Genomic DNA, 27118 nt, shown 5'->3' with positions numbered 1-27118 from the left:
CACACACGAGGAAATGGGATATTATTAAAGCGATACGGTACTATAACCCATGGTAGCCTATATAATGAATTTTGGCGCAGCTAGGGGCTGATGTGAGGGACAACTTGATGTGGAGTTCCTGGCAAACCACCTAGCCTCCCGCTATATTCATGGTACACCAGGGGTATGAGTGTCATATCGCTTATATAAAACAGTGAATATATATACATCTTTTAATAATTCACCAAAGAAAGACACAACAATTTTAAAAATATTGTTTTAACGTCATTCGGTTGTATTCAGTTATAAGCAACGATAATTTCTTGTTTGGACCTTACTTTAACTGGCTACATACAAACTGTGTTAGCTGTTTAGCTGTTTACTAGAACGCTGGCTAGCTTCTATTACAAAACCGTACACACATCTTGCAAAAGTGAGTGCACAGATTGCGAAACCGAGAGAATGGATTTTTAAAACCAAGGGTATGGATTGCAAAACTGAGCGCACAGATTGCAAAACAGAAAGTGCGGTTGAAATGTTTTTTTTTTTTGTTTTTTTTACACCTAGGGTGCTTAGGGGGGGGCTCCGTACTTACAACTGTGTCTGTTTCTGTATGTGAGAGACATTCTGGAACTATCTTTGGCCACAAATGAAAGACAAGGTCAGGTTGTTCCCTTCCCAATTTGCTCACACTCTGTATACTTTTTCCATTCCTTTCCAAACATTTATCCAACTCATATGAACCACGGTGATGAGGTCGCACTCCTCTCATACATTAGCAATGAGTGATTCATCCAGTCCCTGATTTTCACCATGATGGAAACTCATGTCTGATAAACTTTCAGGGCTGTGATCTAATGGGGCGTGTCCCTTTGGCTCAAGAGGCGTCGCTGCTCACCATTCCAATGCCATTATTAATTATTAATTATTCAGCTGGAGCTGTTTGTGGATTGAGAAATCAAATCCCTCCATTTCATCCCGCTCCAGGGTTTTAATCACCCAATAACTCTGCTAGAAGATCTCGTGACCCAGAGATCTCCCATCAGGCAAAGTTTCCGATGCCCTGCTAACGCGCTTGCAGCCGCTAGCTAACAAAAGCAGCGGCACATTAATACTCGCACGCCTCACGTTCCCGTGGTGGCCGTGTGGAAGGCGCACGGCCTCCTCTTCAGCTTCTCTGCTGGCGACTCTCCACGCACCGCTCTTTTCACGTTTTTGTTTTTCTGATTGCCTTCGTTCCCTTTTCCCTGCTGTCTCCGCAATGCAAAGCAAAACAAAAGCCTGCCATCTCCATGGCAACCGTCAGCTCTGTGATGTGCGGACATACAGCCCGTCTTCCCCAAGACGTGTTTGTGTCTGCTCGTGCCTGCTCATCTTTATGAGTGTGTGTGTGTGTGTGTGTGTGTGTGTGAATGAGTTTATGTATGTTTGCATATGCCAAATTCGGATTTTGCGTATTCTTTATGTCAAAAATGTACCTTTTTCGCATAATTTGAATGTTTTATGTATATTCATCATTTCTGTTTACATGGAATGTATTTTTAAAAGGCACCAACCTATTGTGGGTCCTATATGGCCAGGTAGTGCCAGGCTAGATTACCTTCACAGTTTAAAAACAATGACATTCTCAGTACATTCCTTATCTATGATACAATTTTGACTGTAGAACAGGTGTCCTTCAGAGTCAGACTGTGTGTGCATGTGTGCACGAGTGTGTCTGGTAACAAATATGGAGCATGTGCATGTGCCAATTGCTTAAACTCAGGAATTTATGCAAGACTAGAAAAGCTTACCCATGTCTGGAACATCATGGAATAAGAATTTTGTAAAATATATAGCAAAAAACTTCCCAATACTATATGCACCTGGACAAGTGGACATGTGGTCTTATATTTGTGCAAAGTAGCTGTGTCTTCATCAGGCTATCCCACTGACATGGCTCTGCTGAACACAAGTCTGTCAACTGTAGGCGTTCAGCCATGTATGACCATATGTTTGACTGAACACATGCCTCTCCCACCCCTTCCCCTGCCATTAGACGCTGGCCTGAACCACCAAAGGAAAACCTGGTTTTAGTCTTTAACTAGTCTTCAGTCTTAATTATTTCCTCCTTGGAAAATCAACATCTCTGGGTACATTAGTTCATTAATATCTTTGCACAAAACACATCCTGTCTGTTATTTTCTGTTAGAACTCATTTTCTCTGAACCACCCCCCCCTCCCCCCCACACACACACCCTTGTTGTAATGCCATATCATTATGGTGGCCATTGTCACTTTTTATTGTTGCTCTTCTCTATTTCTATCTATCTTCTCTAGTCATTTTATTGCCATAGCTAAAGCATGAAATAGTTTCTTCAGTAAATTTAGGTTTTTAGGAGGAGGAATTTTTTTCTAGTTTTTAGTCAGCTGCATTTCTTGTAAAGTCTTTCACAGAGAAAAATAGGTCAGTTCAAAAAGCTGCTTCTGTCACCCTCCCTCACCAGCGCAAAGCTGGAGGGCTGGTACTGACACCAGCTCCTCTGTGGCCAGCTGCGAGCACACATACACACACACGCACGCACGCTGTCATGCACACACACACACATGTACATATACACAGGCACACACACACACCTCCGTGTACACATGTAATGGTAAATGGTAAATGGACTGCATTTATATAGCGCTTTTATCCAAAGCGTTTTACAATTGATGCCTCGCATGTACCCTCACTTACACATTTAGTCACGTATGCACTGGTGGACAATGCTCAAACCTGCAACCTCCTCTCAGACCAGTGAAAATTGGAGGGGAGGGGTCTGCCCATTTGTTGCATGTCTGAAACGGAAGAACATTGCAGTTATTCCTGGCATGCAATCAGGCATCTCATTCGCAATGTTCAATTTAGATTTAAGAGAACATGATCTCATCAAAGTAAAGCCTGTAATACGCTACAGCTGAACATAAAGTCAGCCCACATTGTGTAAATACTGAAAAACAGCTCTGGCGAAGCTTAGCAGTACTCTGCCTGCACTGCACTCCTTGCCGTTCCCAGGATTCCTTCCAGCTTGTGAGTCTTTGTTTTCTGACCTTTGACCTTATTCATAGACAGAGACAATGGTATTCATACAAGCAGTGAGGTAATTGCCATCCAGATTAGATCAAGTTCACCCAGGAGAGAGACCCTCACTGCTATTTATAACTCCGATGGGCAGGCTGGGATTTAAATATAGCCGCTGAGCCTGGATTTTCCTCCTCTGCTATTATCTCCAGAACATGAATAATTGAAGCGAGAAGGGTGGCAAGATGAGACGAGATGCGCGTTTTTTTTCCAAAGATGAAATATTCAGACTATGCGTGCAATTGGCTGTTTTTTTTCCCGATATGCTGTCAGCACGCGTGGTTGGCTTGCTTTTTGACATGCTGTCAGTGTGCCTCTGTGCGGCTCGCTAGAGAGGGAGGAGAGGGAGGGAGGACAGAGAGGGAGGGAGAGAGAGACGGAGTGATAATCAGTCAGCTGGTCGGCGGCCAGGCCGCACTGCGAGACCTCTTTGGCTGGCTTTGCCCAGCCGGCGTGGGTTAATCTTCCTCATTACAAGCTGGAGGAAGTTGCCTGTGAAAGAGAGACAAAATCAGTTAGAGTGATGGGCTGGCTCCAGCACGCAAGCTACGGTCCTCTCACACTTACGTGAAAGCTTCTTATATTTGTTTTAATGCAATCAATCTGTATAACCTGCTCAAGCCAGTTATTTTGTGAGCAGTCTGTGAGTGGAGGAGACACTAGTCTGAGGAATACAGCTACAGGACCACCTGGGCCCTGTACTGAGCAATTACACTCATGGAGCATGTACCTACAATGCACCTTTAATTTTTGTCTCATGTTTTGTCCCTGAGCTGAGGTCCCTACAATGCACCTATTTTATCTCTTATACACTCCCTTTGCTCACATACTATAGCTATGAAAACACTTCCACAGTCATGTTGCAATTTCCTTGTTTAGATGTCATTGTGATCTTCATTATTTCATTATCAAAATTTTACTCTAACTATTATTCCATTTATTTATGCAGGCTGAATGCTGGAATGAAAAATTTTATTATACTGATTTTGTTCAGAACAAAAAAAGAGAAGAAAAATCATATGTCCCTAATCCCTGGTCCCTATCATACTGCCTTCAGCTCCAATCACTGCTGCTGTGAGTACAGTCTCTGCTGTGATGGTCTCCTATCGTCCTGGTCACAGCTATTTCTCATTCAGCCCAAGGGGTGGTAGTGTTCAGCAGCACATCTCCCTGTGCTCTGGCTCACTTGATCCACAAACGATGACACTTGTTACTGCAAAGACAATCCCTTGGCTGCCTGTACTCAGTAATGCAACAGTAAGTGCTATTGTAATGTGATAACAGCATTCCCTGGTGTGTGTGTGTGTGTGTGTGTGTGAATGTTGTGGGTGTGCATCTATATGTGGGTGTGTAAAGTGTGCAGGTGTGCATATATATGTGTGTGTGTGTTTGTGTGTACATGCTCTGTATCTCAGAGAGAGTGGAACATGGAGGTTACCTCCAATCACCATGGTAACCTCCTTCCTTCCAGAGTGGCAGACAGGCTGGTGTGCTATGCTTTGTCAGACTCTTCCACGGTATCTGCAGTTATCAGTGCATTTGGCTTCTATCTTTGTCTGTACAGTTGTTTGGCTGTACAGCATATTTACACTCAAAACAGAGACAAAGGCTAAGGGTGGCACCCAGGGCATTTTTATACAATTAAAAACAAAGCATCAATGGGTATGTCCCTAGGTTGCAGGTCAATGTTACTCTTTCAGGTCGAAACATAAATTTGGTCTAACAGACAATCCCTTAAATACACCAATTGCAATATAGCACCCTTTGAATTGCGAATATGAAAATAATTGTTCCTTCAAAGCGACAAGTATTCAATGTTAAAACAAGGCTTCAAGACACAAAGGGAAGAGAGAGAGAAATATAATGAGAGGGGGAGGTTGAGATTGCTGGAAAAAACAGGAAGAGAGAAGAAAGACTGTCAGACTTATTCTGGACAGGCAACTCCACATAATCACCACTTCATGTTCAGCAAAGGGGTTGCCATGACAACAGCACGGTGGTAATTGAAGCACAAAATACACGTTTGACATTGCAACCTTCACGGTCGTAGAACAGGAGAAGGGACTGCAAGAGGTCAGAGTTCACCCATCCCAAGCCAACATGTGAGGCCGTGGGAAAGTGCTCGGGGTACCCTTGTTACATTGACGATCGTTTCTCTGATAGCAGTGCATGCAGTGGTGCCTTTCTGTGCCCCTCAGTTCAGGAGACATGGTCACGCGGTCTACGGTTCAGTCGGTGAAACCTGCCACACGTACAGCCTGCGCCTCAGGAGGAACCACTCTGGGGTAAATCCCCACAGTGCTGGGGTTCGGCCCTCCTCAAAGCACGGCGAAGTCAAAGCAAAGTCACACCAAAGACAGGAGGCTAACAGTGGCGTGGGAACGCTGCTCCAGTTTCAGGCTAAAAAAAACCCGGTGGGTCACTTCTCAGAGCAGCTGTCTGTCCTTGCTCTGCAGGTTTCTGTACAAGAATCGAGCAATGCGAGTGACATTGCCTTTTTTTAAACTGGACAACGGCCTGGTGATTGTGAAGAGTGTGCAATGAGAAACAAGGACAAGTTAACGGGCATCAAGTTTGGTGCAACAAGGTTTCAAAGCCCTCATCCATTGTGCATCTTATCATTTCTGTGGCATTCCCAATATCAAGCTTCATAATCATAAAAACGAGATTAAAGTATTTTCCCTGTTTGAGTAAATACTGCGTAGCTCTGAAAGCAAGCTCATATCTAGCTAGCTGTGCATAAATGCAACTTGGAGTATTTCCACTGAACCATTCAAATCCCATTTCTGTGGATGCACTTGTGTGGAAATGTAACATTTTATACCGGCCTTATTACTGCATAAATTGTATGATACATATTTAATTGTTGTGTCCTATGTAAAATTGTAAGGTGACATTACGTTGAATGTGTTTCAGTCAGGCAGCCTACCCTAGTCACATTGATGTGTTGGGGGGTGCAGAAACAGAGGTGTAACTGTTACTACACAATGTGCAAACAGTAAAATAATACAAATTTCAATAAAGGATAAGAAGGCATAATAAAACATAACAAGACCAGGTCAAAACCTAGTATATGGCTGGACCCAACACACATCATCCGGCCGACCAATGGCGTAACTTCATCACTCAGTCACTCAGTCACAGACATTTGCGTTTGTAGGGCTGGCCTCACTGTAGCCGTCCAGCCAAAAAAGATGCCATAACAGCTAACTTTTCTCAGTGATTTGAAATGGGTTTTTTTTGTCCATTTATTGAATGACAGTCAAGGTCGCAGCACCTTCTGGAATTTTCAGGCAGGGTTTTTGCTCTTTTTCTTTTTTGGGCAGTTCCAGTTTTCAGAATTAAGGCATGCAGTACTATTATATCAGCTTCCCTGCCTTCCACAGATTTCATTAAGTGCTTCGGTGAAGAAACCGGAGCTTGACTCAGAAATATACTCCCCTCTAAAGGGGATGGTGGCTGGTTATGTTGGCAGTAGTGGCTACTGATCAAGGTAGCAATAATTATGCACTGTAGCCTTTCCTTATGTGCATCTTTCCCCACACATGATGACAATTTCAGCAGTCAAAAGATACTCGCAATGCTCGATCTGCTGCCCTATGGAAACTATGGAAAATACACTTATAAAATAAATACATGACCTACTTATTTGAGTAGGTTCACTTAGTGCATTTATTATGTTATGTAGGTTGATGATTTGTGACAATCCCAAAATGTTGAATTGAGGACATCCCTACTATTGACGCACTGAGCTTGGGGGTCTCACACTCGTTCTATATCCAATGGCCTCCCAGGCCTTGTATGGGTTATAGATTGTCAATGTGTGCTAAAGGTCATCCAAAAGATAATCAAACCATGCCAGGGACTGAGCTCCCAAACTGTGGAGAACCATCAAGAGAATAATTGGATGTATATTAATTGGTTATTCGCCTGACTTGCTTAGACCTGGGGGGTCAGACTCCTGTCCTGGTGGGCCACAGTGTCTGCTGGCTTTTTGTTATTTTTAGAGCTTGAGTGATTCAGCTAAGTTCCTAATTGGCTAAATGTGCAGCAGATTGAAATTAAACCACAGAAACCTCTAGTCACTGCAGCTCTTTCAAGACACTCATAGCCATTTGGAGTTGTCTTCTCTAGACACTATCTGGATTACACAAGACTGGTTCCATGTCACACAGCTCTGTTTGGTAATCTGTACGAAAGTACAAAGCAATGTCTGTGTGCATGTCAGACTGCATCTCTGCTCCATCCATCGATGCTAGGAGCACCCACACTGACTGGCTCAAGACCAATCCCTCACCATGCCTGTGCTAGGCGGCAGCAGCCCACTGCATTGGTGCTTGACAGCTTTAAGATTCACTTTCTGACAGTCTCCATTTTATATTCATTACTGCAAGGCTCATACCGCCACACACAAAAGGAGACCTAATCTCGCCACCGCCATATTTGTTCTATTTGGGCTGCGTTCATAATTCCCTAATATGTTTTTTGACATCCTCGGGGATGTGAACCCCCCAGTCCCCAGACAATCCTTAGTGATGATAACTGCTAGGCTCACAGTCACACTGCTGCAGAGACTTGTCTCTTTAAGATTCTCAGTCCTCAGTTCCTTTAGCCATGTGTGCCTGAATGTGAATGTGAACTGTTCACAGCCCCTGAACTGAGAAAATCATGGAGGACAATAACGTGAATAAAGGGGTATCTGAATATAATGTTTTAGGTGAACCACTGATTGGTCAACGGATGACAAATGGAAGGACAAATTGATTTGTACTTTCAAGTTCTTTCGAGTTATTTATTATAATTGTGACATTTTCACCTTCCTCATTCAACCAGCTGATTTCCATTGCTCACTAGGTCACAGGTGTCTGAAAGACTAACCTTTTTCTATTGACATTCATCAAAATATTCCTTTTCTTGAGGGGTGTTTTATAATTGAAACAAGTGAACCTTTCACTGTGGTGGAGTCAGCAGATTTTGTTATTAAAATTCAGTGTTACTTAGACAAAGCGTTGTAAAGGCACCTGCATGTTTAACAGATGCATATTATCTACATTCTGGTTACATTTTAAGAGTCTGCCTCTGACATCATTAACTGTTTTTTGGTATCATCCAGCAAACACTTCTGAACAAACACCAAGACCTTGCTGTAACCCCGGTTGACACTATAGCAGTTGAAGTCACAATCCACAAATTTCACCATCTGCAGTGGTGAAGGAAAACACTATTTAAAACCAACAGAAGAATCTTTCAACTCACATAAATTAAATATGCAAAGAATAATATTTTATTGGAACTTATTTAAGCAAGTTGCCAGTGTGTGCATCAGTTTTACAGGCCCTGCTTGAATATCAAATGCAAGTGTACAGGATCCTTTTCTGATACTGTGCCTGCCTCCTTTTCAGTTGTTCTATCCTGGGTTGGGCTATGGTGTTCACCAATCCTTCATATACTTCTTTCCTCACTGTTGTACCACCCATCTGTTGGTGACCATGGCAAAGGGCCATTGATCACAGATGGAGACGCAGTGACACTAAAAAACAAACAAAAGCTATCCTAGTTCTTTTTTATATATCATTCACTATTCCGGAAAGGGTTGGAGACTTCTATACGAAGGTCTCATTCTCTCTGAGTAGTGTAAAAAATATAATGGTTTCTGCAAGAAAAACATCACAGACTGTGAGGGAGGGGAAGTGTGAAGACCAGACGCGACCAAACAGGGGATCTAGGCCTATAAGTTACCAAAGGGGCACTCCAGTAACCACTGAGTCTTGTGAGAGACGAAATAAGAAGGGGGTGCTATACTCCTAAGGGACGTATCCCAAAAAATGAATAAACCCCTAAACGGGTAACTGAGGAAGAAGGAGTATATAAAGAAAATAAAGGAACAGGGAAAAGAAAAGAAAACGACTTCGACCCGAAGCAGAGAGGAAGAAAATGTCTTTTCAAAAAACAAACAGAAGAAGTTCTGAGGCCAACTAAAACCAGGGGGGAAACTGGTTAGTAAGAGGCAGAAAGGTTTGTGCCCCAACGGCAACACAATAACCCCTTAAAACCACCAGCCTCAGAATCTGGACATATACCGTCCTAATACCTTTCTCCAAAAAAAACAAACAAACTGAAGTCAGAATTCTTTTAAATTTCTTTGTTCTTAAAATCCTTACACCTTCCTCAGAAATACGACAGGGAACTGGCTAGAGCAAAACACGTTACACTCAAGCACCGTTCCACTGCCTACTGACGCTTTAAATACCCAGCCACAGGTGTGGCTGGTAATCAGCGGAAGAAGTGAGCAACCCACAGGTGAAACAGATCAGAGGTAACCCTGCAGGAATGCATGGAATGTTCAAGCAGGAACAATCCTCCCACAGGAACCAAAAATAACGATTAGCCGAGTGGCTAATCTGCAAGCTCGAACTAATCGTCCCCACACACCAAAATAACGATTAGCCGAGTGGCTAATCGGAATGCTAACCACTGAGCCGGTGCAGGCACAGAAAAATGATCTACCTGCACAGAAACCGTGACAACAGACCATTTTCAACATATAGCTGGCAGACATGCGATAGGGAAGACTGAGCCACGTTTAGTTCCCCAGCAGAAGAAAAGATATTGACAGGGTGAAGAAACAGGGTGTTTACACGCATGAGTTCACTCTGTTCTTCATGCATATGACATTGGCTCCCCCGTAAAACCGTGTTTTCAGAAACAGAAATCGTTTTACAATGTGAGCGAAACACATCAAATAAATGCAGCAGTGTACCCTGCGTGAATATACAATATCTTCATAAACAGCTCTAGCATATGAGCAGCAATACAAACTACTGACAATCCGGGCCTGTTATTGGCTGAATAAATTTCTCATTGTGTTGAGTCAACCATTTTATTCCATTTAAATGGAATTTAATACATTTTTTTTACATTTATCAGGCTACCAATGCATACTTTGTTCTTACAATAGGTGCAGAGAAAACTTATGAATGGTTCTTTTCTCAACCCATAAAAAAAAATCACCTTTAGCATTACTTTTATTTTTTGTATCAAAAAAGTTCACTATCTGGGCCCTTGGTTTACTAAGGGGAAGCTACAGCATTTTTTCAAAATGCATTTCTATTTCACTTTTAAATGTCACAGTATTAGAGCCATAAACAGACTAAAATAAATACCACATCATGATTTACATAATATTCACATTTACATGAAAGAACCACCCTACTGCCTAGGACATTCTAAAGGAATGTAAGACAACTCAATAGGCCTCAGAAGTCTGAGGCACCATAGAGCAAAACCTTTACCCTTATATGGATTTCCAGATCAATGGGTAATTTCTCTTTAGAGAAAATAAATGGGAGTTTCACATAACTGTCCTTGTCACAGTCTGTGATTTAAACTGACGTTTTTATCTGGACACATTTCTCTCTTAAATGCCACTGGATCCATTGAATTTCGATGCTGCTTTCCAACCAATATAATTATTTTGCTAACATCAACCTAACACTGCTGCAAATGTTATTAACATCTCAAGTAGCCTGGCAGCTTTTCAATAAGAAGAGTGACAATAACAACAATAAAGATACAGCAATATACAAAACTATATATATTTTTTTAAACTTAGCATTTATTACACTAACAGAGAATAGCGAATGGCTCGCTTGTGAATGGTAGCGGGAAATATAGCCCTGTGTGTGATGTTGTAATTGTGCGACAGGTTGCTAACCACTTAGCCGTTGGCAAATAAATTTTTTTTTTCATTACACAGAATCTATTTTTTAGATTATAAAAAATGGGTGAAAAGTATTTTTTCATATACAAACAAACGTCATAAAATGACAATACACGTGATAAATTATTTTGAAGGAATTAGGAAAACGACATTCTTTTCTCCCATAGTCTGTCTAATTTTTTGATCTGGAAGTCTTGAAAATGCTAACGAACCCGAAAGGAATTACGACACGAGGCCCATATGAGTTACGGTACTTGGTTTACAATGCAATATCGAAAATGTTTAGAAAACGCAATAAAACGGCAAGAATTGTCAGCCATTTTTAAGCAGTTCCTACCTTGATAAGTAAATGAAGTAATACATATCATCACCTGACAGACACCCCCAGAGACAATTCTACCAACAAACAGCTATCCTGCGGGGATGTATGGTGCCAGGTGGGTCTTTCCTTGAAAGGAGCATTTGAGTGTAGGATCAGTCTGACTGGCACACCCCACAGTAACAGCTAATGAGGATTCCCTGGGAGAACAGAGCACGGTGACTCTGAGAGTTCCTGCATGGCCACCTGGGATACACTGCTGGATGGCTCTCCAGGAAGTGCATCCCTCAGTGTACAGCATCACTGTGGCTTCAGCTTCCAGTCTGCTATCCACTGCATTTGCGTGTGTGCCTGCAGTGCCTTCACTACGGCACCAGCAGTCTGACTCAGAGGTTAAAGTTCAACTCATATTCCAGTGCGCTGCAGATGTTTCAACCATATCGTTCAAACTGCATAATTAAATAGCATGCGAATATTTGTGAAATGTTTGCTATTGATCTGGCTAGAATCCACAATGTTACAATATGGTGTTCTTGTGAAAAGGATTCTTTCACACTTGGGCTTCTCCAATTAATTCATAATTTCCTTTTTATTTTCATCGAGGGGAAGAATACATTTGCATATTTATCATGCACATACACAGGAGTTGGAATTAAGGAAGCACCAAACTATATTCCAGAAAACCAGCACTTTTGCTTTTTGTTGAAATGCATCATATTTTTGGGAGCTGGGCATGTAAGCCCATGCACCCAAAAATATTTGTCCTCAACACCTGAGCCACACACCTGGCGCTTGAGACTTGAGGTGTATGAAGACCTGGGAATAGAGAGGCAGGCTTTGTTTGCAGTGTCTGTGCTCCTGTTTGGAGTCTGAGTAAGAGATCATGCAGTCAAGCCAGCTATCCTGACAGCAACACAAAACTGTGAGATTAATGGCTGATGGTTCTGGAAGACCATTCATGGAACAAGACAAAGGAGACAGTAAGCATTCTAAAAATCTAGGAAGAAGAGAAAAGTGTGACAACAAGGCAGTGTCTGTGCCTCCCTGGTTTTATATTTAGAATTGAAAAGGTCTTACATAACAGTGCCAACTTTTACATATTGCTGAAATAAAAGAATTATTACAAATGCTTTTTCCCCCTAACAGCTTTTTTCCCACAAAGAATGTTTCCAATTAAAGACAATCAAAGGATTACATGCAGATTATGATATTAGCCAATATGAAGAGAGTTGTGGGCACTCTGAGTCCTTCTGTGAGTGTAGATTTTTGATTGCCTCTCGAATCATCTGCTTAATTCAAATGTCATTCTTCATGCAACCTTGCTCAACATGAAGGTTAAGAGCAGCCTGGGTTCTCCTTGTGTGGCATCTGAACAGTTTGTGCCTCCAGAAATGAGTTTGGAGTGTGTGGTGACTGTTTGGTGCTGCCACTCTGGTGTATCAACACCAAATCATCTTCCTGTGCCCTGTCTATTTTTAATCTTTAAGGGTAAAGGCCCTCCATCTCAGTAACTCAAACAGGCTTTCTTTCTTTCTCTTTCTCTCATGTCCCCTCCCCCCTCTCTTTCTCTCTCTCTCTCTCTCTCTCTCTCTCGCTTTCACTGTCTTGTCTCTGAAGCAGCTGCCAGTTAAATCAATGTAGTGTATAATATATGATTTGTATTCAACATGATTTGTAGAGATTTTATTGCTGCATTCGGAAACAATAGCTCTAAAATGTGACACATTGTGGCCATATTGAATTAGAGGCTTTGGTGACAAGACACAGTTTCTAATTCACATTAAACTGTCAGGTTTTGATGGACTGCCTGTTTGAGAGGCCGTACAAGATGCAACTAACTGTAGTGACAGCCTGTGGCTGTGTTGTTTGCAAACAAGGGTGGCCTGTCTAGTGTTCAACATACTTGGAAAGCATCAGAAAATCAGAAAATCTGACTATGGAAGCAGTGGCCGAAATGTGAGCTGGGCTTGTACCTGCTCACTCTCTCTCAGCACTGCTGCACTTGTCTGTGTTGGTGTTAAAAGGTTGCAAAAAGGCTGTCCAGGAGATCACAGGTTTGAAGGCTGCAGTCATACAGCGGACAGAGAAGGGAGGGAAAAGAGAGAAAGAGAAGGGGGGGGGGGAGAAAGGGAGGGATGTTTCGTAGTGTGTTTCCAGCAGAAAACTGCCATTACAGCAACAGCCTGCCTCTGTTTACACCCAGACCACCGTAGGCAAAGGCGCTATTTTTAAAGCAGACTGTTTTATCACCATTACCCTTGGGCTTTCTGCCGGCTGGAACTCTGAATTCAACAAAAAAGTGTTGTGTCATATCAAATTGCCACGCCCTTGTATGAGATGCCATCTGTGGCTTTTTCCGCTTCAGGAGTAAAAGTTTGGGAAGTTTCACTGTCATTTATGACCTCTTAACTACAAAGTAGTGCAGACTAAGGGCAACAAAGACTGGGGTCAAGTACAGAAAAGACGGAAAATGAAAAGGGTTTATCAGACGAATGCAGCACTGCTACACATAACAGGATTATTCACACCCCTCTGCCTGTTCACCCTTCTGTTGGAAAATTTTGCTTGTTGGCGGAAGAGAATCGAGGGAATTCCCTGCCAGCTCAGAGCCATTAGCACAAGCGGGTTTGTGATCCAAGGCCTGGTAGAGGCCCACAGAACCACTTCCGGTCTTAGCAAGCTTTATATAGACAATCCTTTTTCATTCTCCTCTATTGTCCTCAGCTTTCCAGTAATTGTCATGCTTCCTGGGTCTAATTTCTACCTCATATCTCTCTCTCTCTCTCTCTCTCACACACATCCCCTTTCCTTATCCCTCTCTCTGTCTCTCACTCTCTCACTCCTCTCTCTCCTTCTTTCTCTCTCATGCACACAGTACTCCTCACTTTGCCCTCAATCTCTGATTCCCGTTTGGTTGCTATGCATAAATTTGCTGATTTGTCCTTCTCTTTGTATTACTGTAGAATGCACAAACAAGGAGGCTGTTGACACAGATCCCTCCCTGTGCCCCTGAGAGCTGCACTAAATGGAGCACTTGGTCTGCGCACAGGTTCCCTGTGGTAAATAGGCTGTCCTTATTGCCAGCTCATTTTGAATCTCGGTTGGAGAGACAGGCCCGAGCCCGTCTCACAAAGGGTTGACCTCCTGGTTATGAGGCTTGGACTGAGGCTATGATCCTGTTGTGAGATTTCAGAGCCCATAGACGAAGGCAAAGCTGAGCGGCGATATAGTCCGATAGGGACCGTGTCTCTGCCACAATGCTATGGCAACAGTGGGCTCCTTCCCCCCCTCTCCCTCTCTGTCTCCAAGGGGCTTGGGACAGGCAGCAGACGGCTCAGCCGGCTCTGACTGGCTGGTGGGGGGGGATCCCTTGGCCCACAGATCTGCCTCGTGGATGGTCTTGTGCAGGTGGTGGTGGTGGTGGGGGGGAGGGGGGGTGGTGATGATGGTGGGGATGCGAGCTGTTCTGCCTCCAGCCCCATCACGCTCTGTATCACTCCTCACAGTGCTCTCCAGCAGGACGTTAAATATGCAGGTGGCTTCTGGCAGCAGGGGAAGTGCTCTGGTCTAATTAACAAGCCACCAGGACAGGGTGGAGAAAGAGGAGGGAGGAGGAGGGTTTTTCGGTTTTCGGGACATTCGAGTACGCAGCATGACTTAAATGCTCCAGCTCTTAATTAGCGCATGGCATGGTGTAAGAGAAAACTTCATTCATTTAAATAGACCTATGCAGGACAGGAAGTTTTAGAGGACAGGAAGCTCACTGAAACCCCATCCCAGGACGATATAGCTCAGGAGGTAAGACCGATTGTCTGGCAGTCAGAGGGTTGCCGGTTCAAACCCTGCCCTGGGCATGTCAAAGTGTCCTTGAGCAAGACACCTAACCCCTAACCTCTAACTGCTCTGGCAAATGAGAGGCATCAATTGTAAAGCGCTTTGGATAAAAGCGCTATATAAATGCAGTCCATTTACCATTTGTCCCCCTGCTTGTCATGTCTCTACCTGCTCTATTGATACTGAGAGTGAGGGTGACAAGGTGGGTTTTTACATGCAGTATTCTATGAAGCTCTTGTTGAGGGTGCATTAACATGTTTAACTAGCATGTCTGCAGAGGGAACCTCATAATTGCTTTTATGATTTACAGTCCTCTGTAGTTCCTTCCTGGTTCTGCACAGTGGTGTGATCTGAGCAGAACTGATCTGTGTGTAATACTTACTGTATATTAGGGAATCCTCTGTCATTGTGCAGTAGCCACTCAAATATAGCCATCAACAAACTTTCAGGCAATAAACAGATTAATTAACAACAGCAATTCTTGCACAGCCAAACTCTGTTATGTGTGAAACAGAACTCTATGTCGAACACCATCGGTCAAAATGTCCCTTAGACTAAAGATCCCTGTGCCAGAATGACACAATAAATACAAAAATTGCATTTGTTCGCTTTTATCCAATCAGCTGGATAAAGTTTCACACATCCAAGTACTCACAATTTAGGACAGTCTCCCAGAATTGAGAAAACAAACATTGCTATTGCATTTATATAATACATGTCATCAGTTAACATGTTACAAAACATTAATTACATCTGTACAAATGTGGAGTTTAGTAAATTATATTTAACATTTACTCAAACTCCACTTGTATTTGCTGAATTTGCTAAAAAAAAAAGCTAGCAAGCTACTTCTCTCACACAGGATATCGTTGCCTGATTAATTATTACAAATGAATATTCAATGCAAAGTTGCACCACATCTCTGCAATCCTCTCTTCTATTCTTATGTGTTTCTGCCATGTAATGGTAAGCAATGGGTTTCATTATTCTAGTATCTCCTAATATTAGCTTTTTGTGTCAGCACCACATGTCCAATGCTAGTGTTTGGCCTCAAATGACATGGCAGGTCTTTTTAGGGACATTAATTATAGCTAATCAGCGCTGAGTGGTGTCCAGGGAATAATGTCACACTGAAATGACCAGGGACACTGACTCTTTTGCAACCTTGCACTGGCTGGATGGGCCCGTCTTCTGTTAGCAAAGACACCAAAGTGTGGCAGCCCATCGCGCTGATATGTGTCTGATATCCACCTGGATATGCAGTCGCCATTTATGCTGCCATTGTGGCTCCTTTCCTCACCTAACGTCCTCGTATGCATTACAAACAGATAATTCCACCCACTTTTAGGAGTCTCTGGCTTGCTTGCAGTGTGGATGATGGGCAGTACATTTACAAAGCGCTAATGTGTTCTGTTTCAGTGGATATGCACACTGTGTACACGGTGTTCTGCCTCAGGGGCAGGGGGACAGTATTTTTAATAAACAAAGAATGTCTGTTTTGTATGTAGCTACCTTTCCAAAGAGCCCCATTCACGACCGAAATTTCATTTTTATAGCTCTATAAGCGCTCTGGGTATCTGTTACCATCACAGTATATGTATGCTGTGTTCTGTCTCAGGGTTGATTGGGGCAGTATATTTGCATTATGTTCTGCTTCAGTGTTGATGGTATTTTTATTTTGTTTTCTGCCCCTGAATTGAGAGAGACAGTATTTGTATTTTATGTTCTGTTTCAGGGCTGAGCGAGGGAGACCTTTGATACTTTTTTATTACAACCAATCAGACCATCAACTAGGCCTATGCATACACTTCACAAATAAAAACAAAATAAAATAAGCACGATAAACAAAATTTTTAAAAGAAACGAAAAATTACAATTCTAGACACCTAATGTTGTGAGGGAGTGGGGAACTAGGGAGACCAAACGCGACTGAGCAGGATACTTTAAGTTAACCACCTGGGGCGCAATAACCACTAAGTCTCGTTAGAGACAAAAGGATAGGGAAAAAATAAACGAAAAGAAAAACAATACTCCCATGGGAGACTATCCCAAAGAAAAAGCTTTAATGACCTGAGTACAAGGTGAAAAACTAAGGCTTATGGAGTATTGAGTATACTAGAACAAAACACAACAGTCTGAAAAGAGTGGTAACGTGAGAACTTAAAGAAAACAGCCCTCGCACAGAGGACTGTCAAAAGAACCAAGAGAGAGTTGTAGAAATGAGTAAAGATAGCAGTGCTAACTTTGTAGCCCACAATCCAATAACCTCAAAGTTCAGTTCCGCAGTAACTCTTCGTGTAAGTCAAAGGACACAGAAGAGGGACTGATCTAGTACTGAACAAGCAACTAACACTTTACCAAAACAGACCAAGTTACCGGCTTTCGTGTAGCGCAAGTTGACACTAAAGCAAAGCTTATCGGTTTGCTAGGGGTTTAAATAGAACACCAACAGGTGCAAATCGTAAAAAGAGATTTGCACACGTATAATTCAATCAAGGAAAAGAAGACAACTAAAAGGCCGTAATAACTGAAGAAAAGGCGCAGGAAAAAACCATGGCCGTGGTAAAAAAAAGAATGACGCAGGATGGAAAAGAACTGCTGTAATCACCCAAAACCATGACAAATGTATCAAACACATGTACCCCCCAACATAGATTCCCCAAACCATCAGGTTCTCTTAAACCCTTCAAAGTATTAAACCATCTCTGGATATGCATATTCTACTCACAAGCAAGCTAACACACAACATTTAAAAATCATTCATAAATAGTTCAGGAGTAAACCCCATCAACAGTTTCCTACACACGTCCTCCAAGCCCTGTCATAGCATCTTTAACCGCTCACATCTTGTAAATAGATGTAAACTACCATTTCTACCTGAGAGCAAAAGGAACACTCCCCACTATTTAATACATCTAATACAGAGAGAGAGAGAGAGAGAGAGAGAAGTGTGTGAGAGAGAAAGGGAGCCAAAGACAACACAGCTGTGTTTTTGGTCAGACCTGATGGACAAAAGTTTGTAATGAAGGAGAGAAAAGTGCCATGGCTAGAAAGCAATAGAGCAGAGTTCTCTGGGATGCAGCATGTCTGGGCTTGGCTGTGAGAAGGTCATTTGTGTCAACAAACAGAGCTAACATCAACCATCCCTTTTCTCTTACAAACACACTGCCTCACGTCACCATTCAGTCCCAAGCAACAAGCAGAGCTCTTTGCACTGCAGCTAGGTTACCATGGATACAATATGTTCTGAAGTGCAAAGGTAACCAGTGGAGACATGGGGTGGGCCGGACATACACACCTGCACTGCCTTACCTGTGTTCATTGTAAGGTTCTGCACAGGCTGGTGTTTAGGGTTCTGATATTGCTGGAATTGCAATGTAGAAATTGTACTTATATTTGACTTAATCATGCCATTATCAGGAAGTATAAATATAATATATCAAAGAAATGTCTTTGTTCCACTCGTCTCCAACTCGCCACATAAATGCAATTTCTTTGGAACTCAATGAGATCTGCTTTTGTGTTTAAAAAGCTAGGGTCATGAGTTTATTTACATAATGTTCAGTATATACCAACAGTTATAGGACTAATTTTAGGTTTCAAGTGATAGAGCACTAAATTCCGGTACATTTAGCCAGTGTAAATATGGCTCTGAACAGCAAAAACTACAAACTGTGGAGCATTCTCGGTTTTTGCAGTATAACTGATTCTCATCTGCTAAAGTTTGGGTATTGGGGTTCTGACCTTATAGTGTTCTATCTGTTCTGATCATGTTCAATGATGATGTCTGTTGGGGTTGTATGTCCTCTTGTGCCCATCTCTATGTCTGAGACAGCTTGACCAGTTTATCGATTTCAACAGAGAGAAAAGAAGCCAATTGTATCTAATAAAGTATTTTTCATGATTATTGCTGTTTCATTACTATTGTCGTATATCTGAAAGCTATTTTTGGGATACTTTTTTGTGCTCATGTTCATATTTGTAAAATATTTGCTTTTGGAATAACTTATTTTACATTGAGGGGATTTTTTCTCTTGCCTGTCTTCCCTATTGCGTTTTCCCCCTGAATGTTCCCACCACTTCCCCTCCTTGAAAAGCCCTTTAATCTCTCTGCGGGTGTTCGACTGTAGGGTCCAGCAAAGCACTACTACAGGATCGGAAGTGGTTAGGACTGCAGCTGAGGGATATATCATTGACCTATGGGCATTGATTGTGGTGCCAGGAGTACATTATGCATATATTATAAATGGATCTGTACAGTACTATATTCTCACCAAGTGAGACTGAAAGGTACTAGTAGTCATCCACAGTGCATGTTCATTTTTACAGCTTCACTATTTGGGTCATCTCTATAAATATGTGAAATGAAGTGCTTGCTGGGTAAATCAAGGGGTTGTGCTTGTGATTAAGACCTTTCACGTTTGTAGAGATGAAACAAGTGCATGCCAAGTATATTTTATTAAAATTATAATTTAATTTCCACTGAGCTTTCTTAAATCAAAATCTGCTGCAAAAATTCTTCAAGGGTCACTCGTGCCTGTGAACTCACTGTTTCCTCAGATTGTTTGACCTTTATGTTGTATTAAATGTCAGTTCTGACTATATTGCCAAGTTAGCATTAGCTTTCCCACTGAGAGAGGAAGCTTTTGTGGTCAGATAAATGGGTTGTGAATTAATTACAATTCCCAGCCATTTTCAGCCAAGCAGAAGTATTGTTAAACTAGAACTTTCTCTACCGTTATCAACTGTGATTATGACAGACTTCAAAAGTGAAAATACTGTAGCTCCTGGGAAAGACTTATCAACTTGCTTGTCTATGTTTATCTTTTAGATCCTGGCGATCATCTCCATCCTCTTCATCGTTCTGTCGACCATCGCCTTGTCCCTAAATACCCTGCCCGAGCTGCAGGTCATAGATGAGCTTGGACACTCAAACGACAACCCCCAGCTAGCCCACGTGGAGGCTGTGTGCATCGCGTGGTTCACCATGGAGTACCTGCTGCGCTTCCTCTCCTCACCCAACAAGTGGAAGTTCTTCAAGGGGCCCCTGAATGTCATTGACCTGCTGGCCATCCTGCCCTACTATGTCACCATCTTCCTGACCGAGTCCAACAAGAGCGTGCTGCAGTTCCAGAATGTGCGGCGGGTGGTGCAGATCTTCCGGATCATGCGCATACTGCGCATATTGAAGCTTGCACGCCACTCCACAGGCCTACAGTCGCTGGGGTTCACACTGCGGCGCAGCTACAATGAGCTGGGCCTGCTCATCCTCTTCCTGGCCATGGGCATCATGATCTTCTCCAGCCTGGTATTCTTTGCTGAGAAGGACGAAGAGGACACCAAGTTCAAGAGCATCCCGGCCTCCTTCTGGTGGGCCACCATCACTATGACAACAGTGGGCTACGGGGACATTTACCCCAAAACCCTGCTGGGGAAGATTGTTGGGGGATTGTGCTGCATCGCTGGTGTGCTGGTGATCGCTCTGCCTATCCCCATCATCGTCAACAACTTCTCTGAGTTCTACAAGGAGCAGAAGAGGCAGGAGAAGGCTATCAAGCGCCGGGAGGCCCTGGAGAGGGCCAAGAGGAATGGCAGCATTGTGTCCATGAACATGAAGGATGCCTTTGCTCGCAGTGTGGAGCTGATGGATGTGGTGGTGGAAAAGGGTGGAGAGAGGAAGGAGAAGGTGCAGGTCAACCACCTTTCCCCCAACCGATGGAAATGGACACCCAAACACATGGCTTCAGAGACAAGCTCTAATAAGTCCTACAATGTAAATGAACAAGGCTCTCCTGAGAAGACCCGGACGTCCAGCCCGCAGCACCTCAATGTGCAGAAACTGGAGGAGATGTACAGCAAAATGGCGAAGACGCAGTCCCAGCCAAACCTGAACACCAAAGAGAGGGGACCATCTTCAAAAGCCAAGCACAGGGATGAAATTGAGATGGGTAGCATCCCAGGGCCTGTGGACCCCCTACTGTCTGCCCACGAGGGCATCATTGACATGAAGAGCCTGTCCAGCATTGACAGCTACATCAGCTGCGCCACTGACTTCCCCGAGAGCTCCCGCTTCCCCCATAGCCCCATCGTGACCCTTCCAGGGAGGGTCAGTGCCAACCCCGGCCTGCAGACCACCCTGGAGCATGAGCCCATGCTGACCCCTCGTGGAACCATCAAGCCACCAGGGCAGGGCTCCATCCTGGAGTTCATCTCCAACCCGGAAGGCTCCAAGCACAGCTTCTTCTCAGACAGCCCACGTGGCCTGCACTTCAGCAACCCGCTGAAGTCACAATCGCTCAAGGTGAACTTCCGGGGCAGGGAGTCAGGTACCTCCTCCTCCTCTGGCGGTGCCACCATGCACATGGGCACTGGCCCACTGTCAGACAGCTCCGCCTTTTCCGACCGCTCCCTCCTGAGTCCCGAGGTGTCAATCTACACCACGGCCAGCAGCAAGACTCCTCCCAAGTCTCCTGAGAGTCTCAGCTTGATGCCTGCCATCTTCACCTTCCATGACGCGTCCATCAGCAAGTACATCGATGCTGATACGGATGACGAGGACCACCTGCAGGATGGTTCCAACTCCAGCCCCTCCAAGCGCCTACTGGACAACAGCAGCCCGAAGTTCAACATCAATGCCGGCTACCAGCGGGGGATAAACCATCTGGAGGTGTCTCAGAGAATGCTGGGTCAGAATTGCGTGTTCCCCCTGGAAGGCCGGCCAGGGAATGGGCAGGAAAACCATGTGGCCCAAGATCTGCGTATGTCTCAGGGTGAGAGGAGCCGCTCCACCAACTACGAAGACCGCATCTGAATCAGGAGGGCCTGCAGACTGGAGGGGGAGCTAGGACGGGAGGGAGGGGTGAGTGAGTAACACCAATGGACTGAAAAAACTAAACCAAAATGCCAACAGCTACGTAGAATGGCCTGACTAAGCCAATGGAACAAACAAAATAAGGATCCAAGTAATAGCTACTGGTTCTGTTGAGATATGAGGTGTTGCTGAAGACAGCTGCTGAAGTGTTTGCTGCGAAGAAACCACTTCTCCCCTCCCTCCATTTTCCCCACCCATTAAACAGAGCCCACCCCAGGGCAGGGCTGTGCCTGTGCATAGCCATGCAGTGTTGCAGAAGGTCAGGGAGAGGCGGGGTCGGGGCAGGGCTTGCGCGGGAGACCTAGAACATCCCAAGTAAACTGAGCCGGTCAGTGTGTAGGCAGAGAACTATAAGCACGAGTTAGCTCGAACGAGACAGCAGCCCCCACCCCACCCCCTGAGGAAAGCTCGCCACTGCTGTACCGAGCCCCATCACTCACTGTAGTTTAAGCATTACAGAAACACATTGAGTTTGAGGCGGTTTTCAAGTGAGAGGTTTACTGCCTAGTTTTTGTTTTCCTCATAACTGGCCTTATTTATATTAGGGTCATGAGTTTTCCATGACCTTGTTTCTCAAGATGCAACCTACAAAATATCCACCGGGCCTGTCTGTAGCCATGGCATTAGAATGAACAGTTAATTAAACTCTGATCTCTATAACTATTTAGAGATGAATTGTCTATGTAAATGCTGACATCTAAGTAAGGATGATTATACCCTCAAGATATTTAAAAGTTGTGAGTTGGAGGGTCATATTAAAGAAAATTTGGGACATAACTGAGATATTTAAATATGCGCAGAACCCCAAAGACCAGTAGTCTATTTTCAGCATAATCTGCATATGCAGTACGTTCTGGATGGCGTATTGTTTTAATTTTATAATTCCCCATTCAGAAAATACATTTCTGAATCTTTGATCACTGTAACTAAATCCAAGTGGACAGCATGATGTGTTTTCATTAACTGAAATGATGCATAAAAACTGCATCTTCTTATCTTGGGGGTTTTATTGCCTAACACTAGTGTATATCAAGACAATCAACTTTCTAGGCAGAAATATATCAGGTTCTTAAAAAAACATCAATAGTACAGTGTATTTCATCATTATATTATTATTATTATTATTATTATTATTATTATTATTATTATTATTAATAAAGCAGCCATGTAGTTGTAATCCTCAAATACTTCCTGGGTGGCTCTGAAGTGGAGACGAGCGTTATTTTTAGCGCCATCAGGTAGATGAGCAAAACCTGACAATCTAAGGAAATTGTTATCAATTGACAGTTTGATGATGTCTCTTCCAAATCTTATTAAATAAGCTGAGTTGTGGAAATCGAAAATAATCAAATAGTTGTCTTGATCAACAGGAGGTGGAGAATGAAAATGCGACAGAAAAAAAAACAGACAGGTCACAAGAAACTCATGACCCTAATTATATGCAAATATACACATACGTTTTTTTTTTTGTGTATGTATATCTAATGATTCACAGTGAAATGTACACATACATGCACTCCAATATGTGTACGCATAATATATTCATTGATTGACTTTTTTTAATAACAGAGTATCTATAGATATCTCTTTTATTTTCCTTTTCCTTCCATCTTGAATTAACTACCACTCAATGTTATCCCATCCTGGCAGTGGACAGATGAAGCAGAGGGAAACATAGTCACTATAACTTGCTGTCTGTCAGAAGGTTTTCTGCTGTCTGTCAAAAGGTTTTCGTTTTATCTCAATCATGTTCAGCATGTGCAGACTGCACAACAGGCTGTTTTTATTTTTTATTTTTATACTTTTGCTGTTCTCTTTTGTTTGTGGTTTGTTTGTTTTTTGCTTTTTGTTTTGTTTTGTGGCGTGTTCAGATGGAGGAGGTGTCAACCACCACTAGAAATGCATAGGAATCAGAAACAAAATCGCCATCATCAAAGATGTTTTGCTGAAATTCTTAAATGCATACAAGAGTCACTCTTCCTCCATTCCATTCCGATTCCCCCAGAACTCACACACTCATGAGGGGACACACTGAAAGCCTTTCACTTTCTTCAGATCATTTGGAACTGCATATATATATATATATATATATATATATATATATATATATATATATGAAAACATTGTATCATCAATGAAAACATTGTATCACGTGTTGATGATGGTGGAGACGATAACAAATTGATGGAAAATGACATAAATAGAGTTGAAATGTATATTTTTAAGATTTTTCTAGGAAATAAGATTAGCAAAATATCTCATAGTTTTGCATTTCCATACATAGCTTTATTTTAAAGGATTATACGTACCAGAGATTGTTGAAAGGGACTGACGTTGTTCGCCATTGTATCCCAATGTATGTGTTGCCGACTTCCCTCCTGCATCATTTTTCTTTCTATGTGAAGAGCCAAAGACTATTCTTTCAGCTGGCTGGGGTAGGCAGTGGTAGCCCAGGCCTGGGGCGTGGGGATGGCATAACAGCACACGCCACACCCACATACATCCATAGCATTGAACCTCTGCGGTTATCTGTGGTCATTTCAGCACACAATGCACTCAGCTGAACAGCGGTGCATGGACGACAGTGGGAGGGGGCGCGGGGGGGGGGGGGGGCGGCTCATGCCCATGCTCACAGGCGAGGTGGATGGGGGTGGGGTGGGCGTGGGTGACCAGACACATCAGTGCGTGAAATAGGGGGGAACAGAAAGAGACAGGGAGCACAGAAATCTGCACTTTATCTCAGAGACTGAATTATTCATCATCTCACTGGCCAGTAGCCGGCAATGTTTGATAGAAAGGTGGTCCAGCACATCCTTCCTACCGGGTAGCCCTCGCACACACATGCACACAAGCATGCACACACGCACATACACACATGTATATGCACACACATGCGCAGACAGACACACGCACATGCACCGCACATATACACATGCATGCACACACACACACACTTACGAACACACATGCACACACACACACACACTTACACCATACGCACACACATACGGACACATGCACACACACTCACACGCACGCAGTTCTTTCTGCATCATGCACAGTGTAATTGCGAGCAGGGTGGGGAGCATGCCGTTCCCCCCACTTGTGCTGCCATTTTCCGGATCCACGTCAAGACAGAGGCATCTTCTCCTCTGCCACATGCCCCCTGTCTGACTGTTTTAGAGCACATCCATCACTAATTACACTTTATGTCGGCTTTCCTCGAGCACTTTATCAGGTGTGATATTTACTTTGCTGTTAGAACGGTTCTAAGTATATACAGGGATATTCAATGGACAGAAAAAAACTAAATTGAAAATGGGAGAAAACCATTAGCTGTATGAATTAGCTGTACTGTTTTCAATATTTTTGGCTCTTTACATGGTCAGTATATGTATTGAATGGTATACGGTATATAAGCTGATTTTATGTGCCTTTATTCATGATTAACTTGTGATTATCTTTTATGCTTTGGAAGACCTGTCATTAACTGCAAAGGAATGCACACAAAAACATAATAAGAGAAACATATTGGTGGTGCTATGAGAGATTAACAGATCAGCAGAGAACCCCGTGTATGCACAGAGGATAACATACATGCAGGTATGGAGGACTGTGTGTATACCCCATACTACAGCCAGTTTCCATGGTGACAGCAGCCCCATTCTGATGCTCTGGCAGCAAATGCTGGTCTAATTGAGGAGGTGTGTGAGGATGGGAGGGAAGGGGGGGCGGGGTAAAGACTGACATTTCCAATTGCACACACACGCACACACATGCATACTCACATGCACACACTTATGCACTAACACTCTACCTTTTCCTTTTTTTCTCTCGTGAAGAATAGACAGCGATGCCTCACACGGAGGCAAATGCATTACCATAAAACTGTATGAACATGTATGTATGTTGTCTTTGTTGTGCACACACACACACATACACAATCACACACACCCACACACACACATGCACACAAGAAACCTGCATACAAATGCCGGCATGCTTCCCTAGACGCGTACACGCTCTCTCAGATAGAATTCAGTGTCTCTGGGGTGGAGAGTGCGGGGTTCATTCCAGTCTCAGCTGGATGTGAGTGAGCGGACTTGGGGAGTGGAGAGAATAGCAATGACTGCGGGAGGGTCTGCCTGCACAACTCGGTGGTGTGCTGTTGATTAGCACTGTGTGCTTGATGGCTAATGACGCTAAATCAGTGGGGGGGAGGGCTGCGAGCCCCCACGCTGCTCCACCTGTGCGGGAGAGACAGGCAGAGGTCAGTTCCCAGTGCCATAGGAGGAAACACATATTTTCATCTGAGAATTCGCTCAAAATAATAATATTGACGATAGGAAATTCGGAAGGTGGTTGCCACTGCTGGCAGTGAAAGCTTAGTGCTCACAGGTTAAAAAGAGTGTGATTTGCCCCCTTTTCCCACCTTATTTCCCTACTTTGGAATTTCACTCGATAGTTGGTTTTGTGGGGAATGTCCTACAGGAAGACTGTGGTATCTAATAGGGAGCAACTAAAGCTGTTGGATCCAGCTGTGGGCATTCGAAGATTGTGGATATTTCAAGTACTTTCCTTCTTCCTGTTCCAAACTCAGCCTTCACTGGAGTCTGCTCAGTACCTAGATGGACAAACATTACAAAATTACAATGGATATTAAAAATGTTCAATTTCAATGTCCGGGGATGCTATGGAAGTCTTTTTCTCTGCATTGAGTTTGTGTGTGTGTGTGTGTGTATAAGCATGAGTGCATGCTTTCGAGCAAGTGTCCATGTTTCCGTCAGTGTGTTTGTGTGCAGTCATACCAGGCCTCTTCAGGGCCTTTACAATGCGCCAATGGCAGAGAGGTTAAAGCGGGTTTTGAATGTATCTTCTGTTCTATTGATACAGCTCTGGGTTCTATAAATAGAGGCCTGGGCTGCCTGGAGGAAGCGCCGGCCCTCCCAGATGGGCTCAGTTTCAGCTTGTGTCCCAGAGTTCTTGAAAACTTAACTTTGTCAGATGGCCTAGCATGAAGGGGCAGGAGGGCGGAGGAAGCAGGGTTGAGAGAATCCGAGAGGAGACACAATGCAGGGGAGGTGCTGCAGCACAAAATCACGGCTGACGCTGCTGACGTTTACCCACAATGCACCTCAGCAATAGTACCATAGACATTGCTATGGACTAACTACAAGGTTGACTCTGCATAGGAATGAATCATCTACTAAGCATAAATGGTTAGTTCTGGTCAGGAACAGAAGTTTCCAAAAGAAATCTATTGAAATTGTCATGTGCACTTGGTCACAAATT

The 27118-nt window shown here is 43.4% G+C and overlaps 1 protein-coding gene across 1 annotated transcript in view; it reads left to right on the top strand.

The window, feature by feature from the left end:
• The window catches only part of kcnb1 (potassium voltage-gated channel, Shab-related subfamily, member 1), a 45607-nt gene extending 20254 nt beyond the window's left edge, over positions 1–25353 (top strand). Inside the window, exon 3 of the mRNA XM_064298782.1 lies at positions 19787–25353. Within this exon, the coding sequence (XP_064154852.1) occupies positions 19787–21766 (1980 nt within the window). The 3' untranslated portion in view covers positions 21767–25353. The remainder of the gene's footprint in view (positions 1–19786) is intronic.
• The last annotated feature ends 1765 nt before the right edge of the window (positions 25354–27118 follow it).

The sequence above is a fragment of the Anguilla rostrata genome, chromosome 11 (assembly GCF_018555375.3).
Source record: "Anguilla rostrata isolate EN2019 chromosome 11, ASM1855537v3, whole genome shotgun sequence".
In the NCBI taxonomy this organism is placed as follows: Eukaryota; Metazoa; Chordata; class Actinopteri; order Anguilliformes; family Anguillidae; genus Anguilla; species Anguilla rostrata.
The sequence above is the reverse complement of the archived record's forward strand: the minus strand, read 5'-3'. Positions and strand labels throughout refer to the sequence as shown.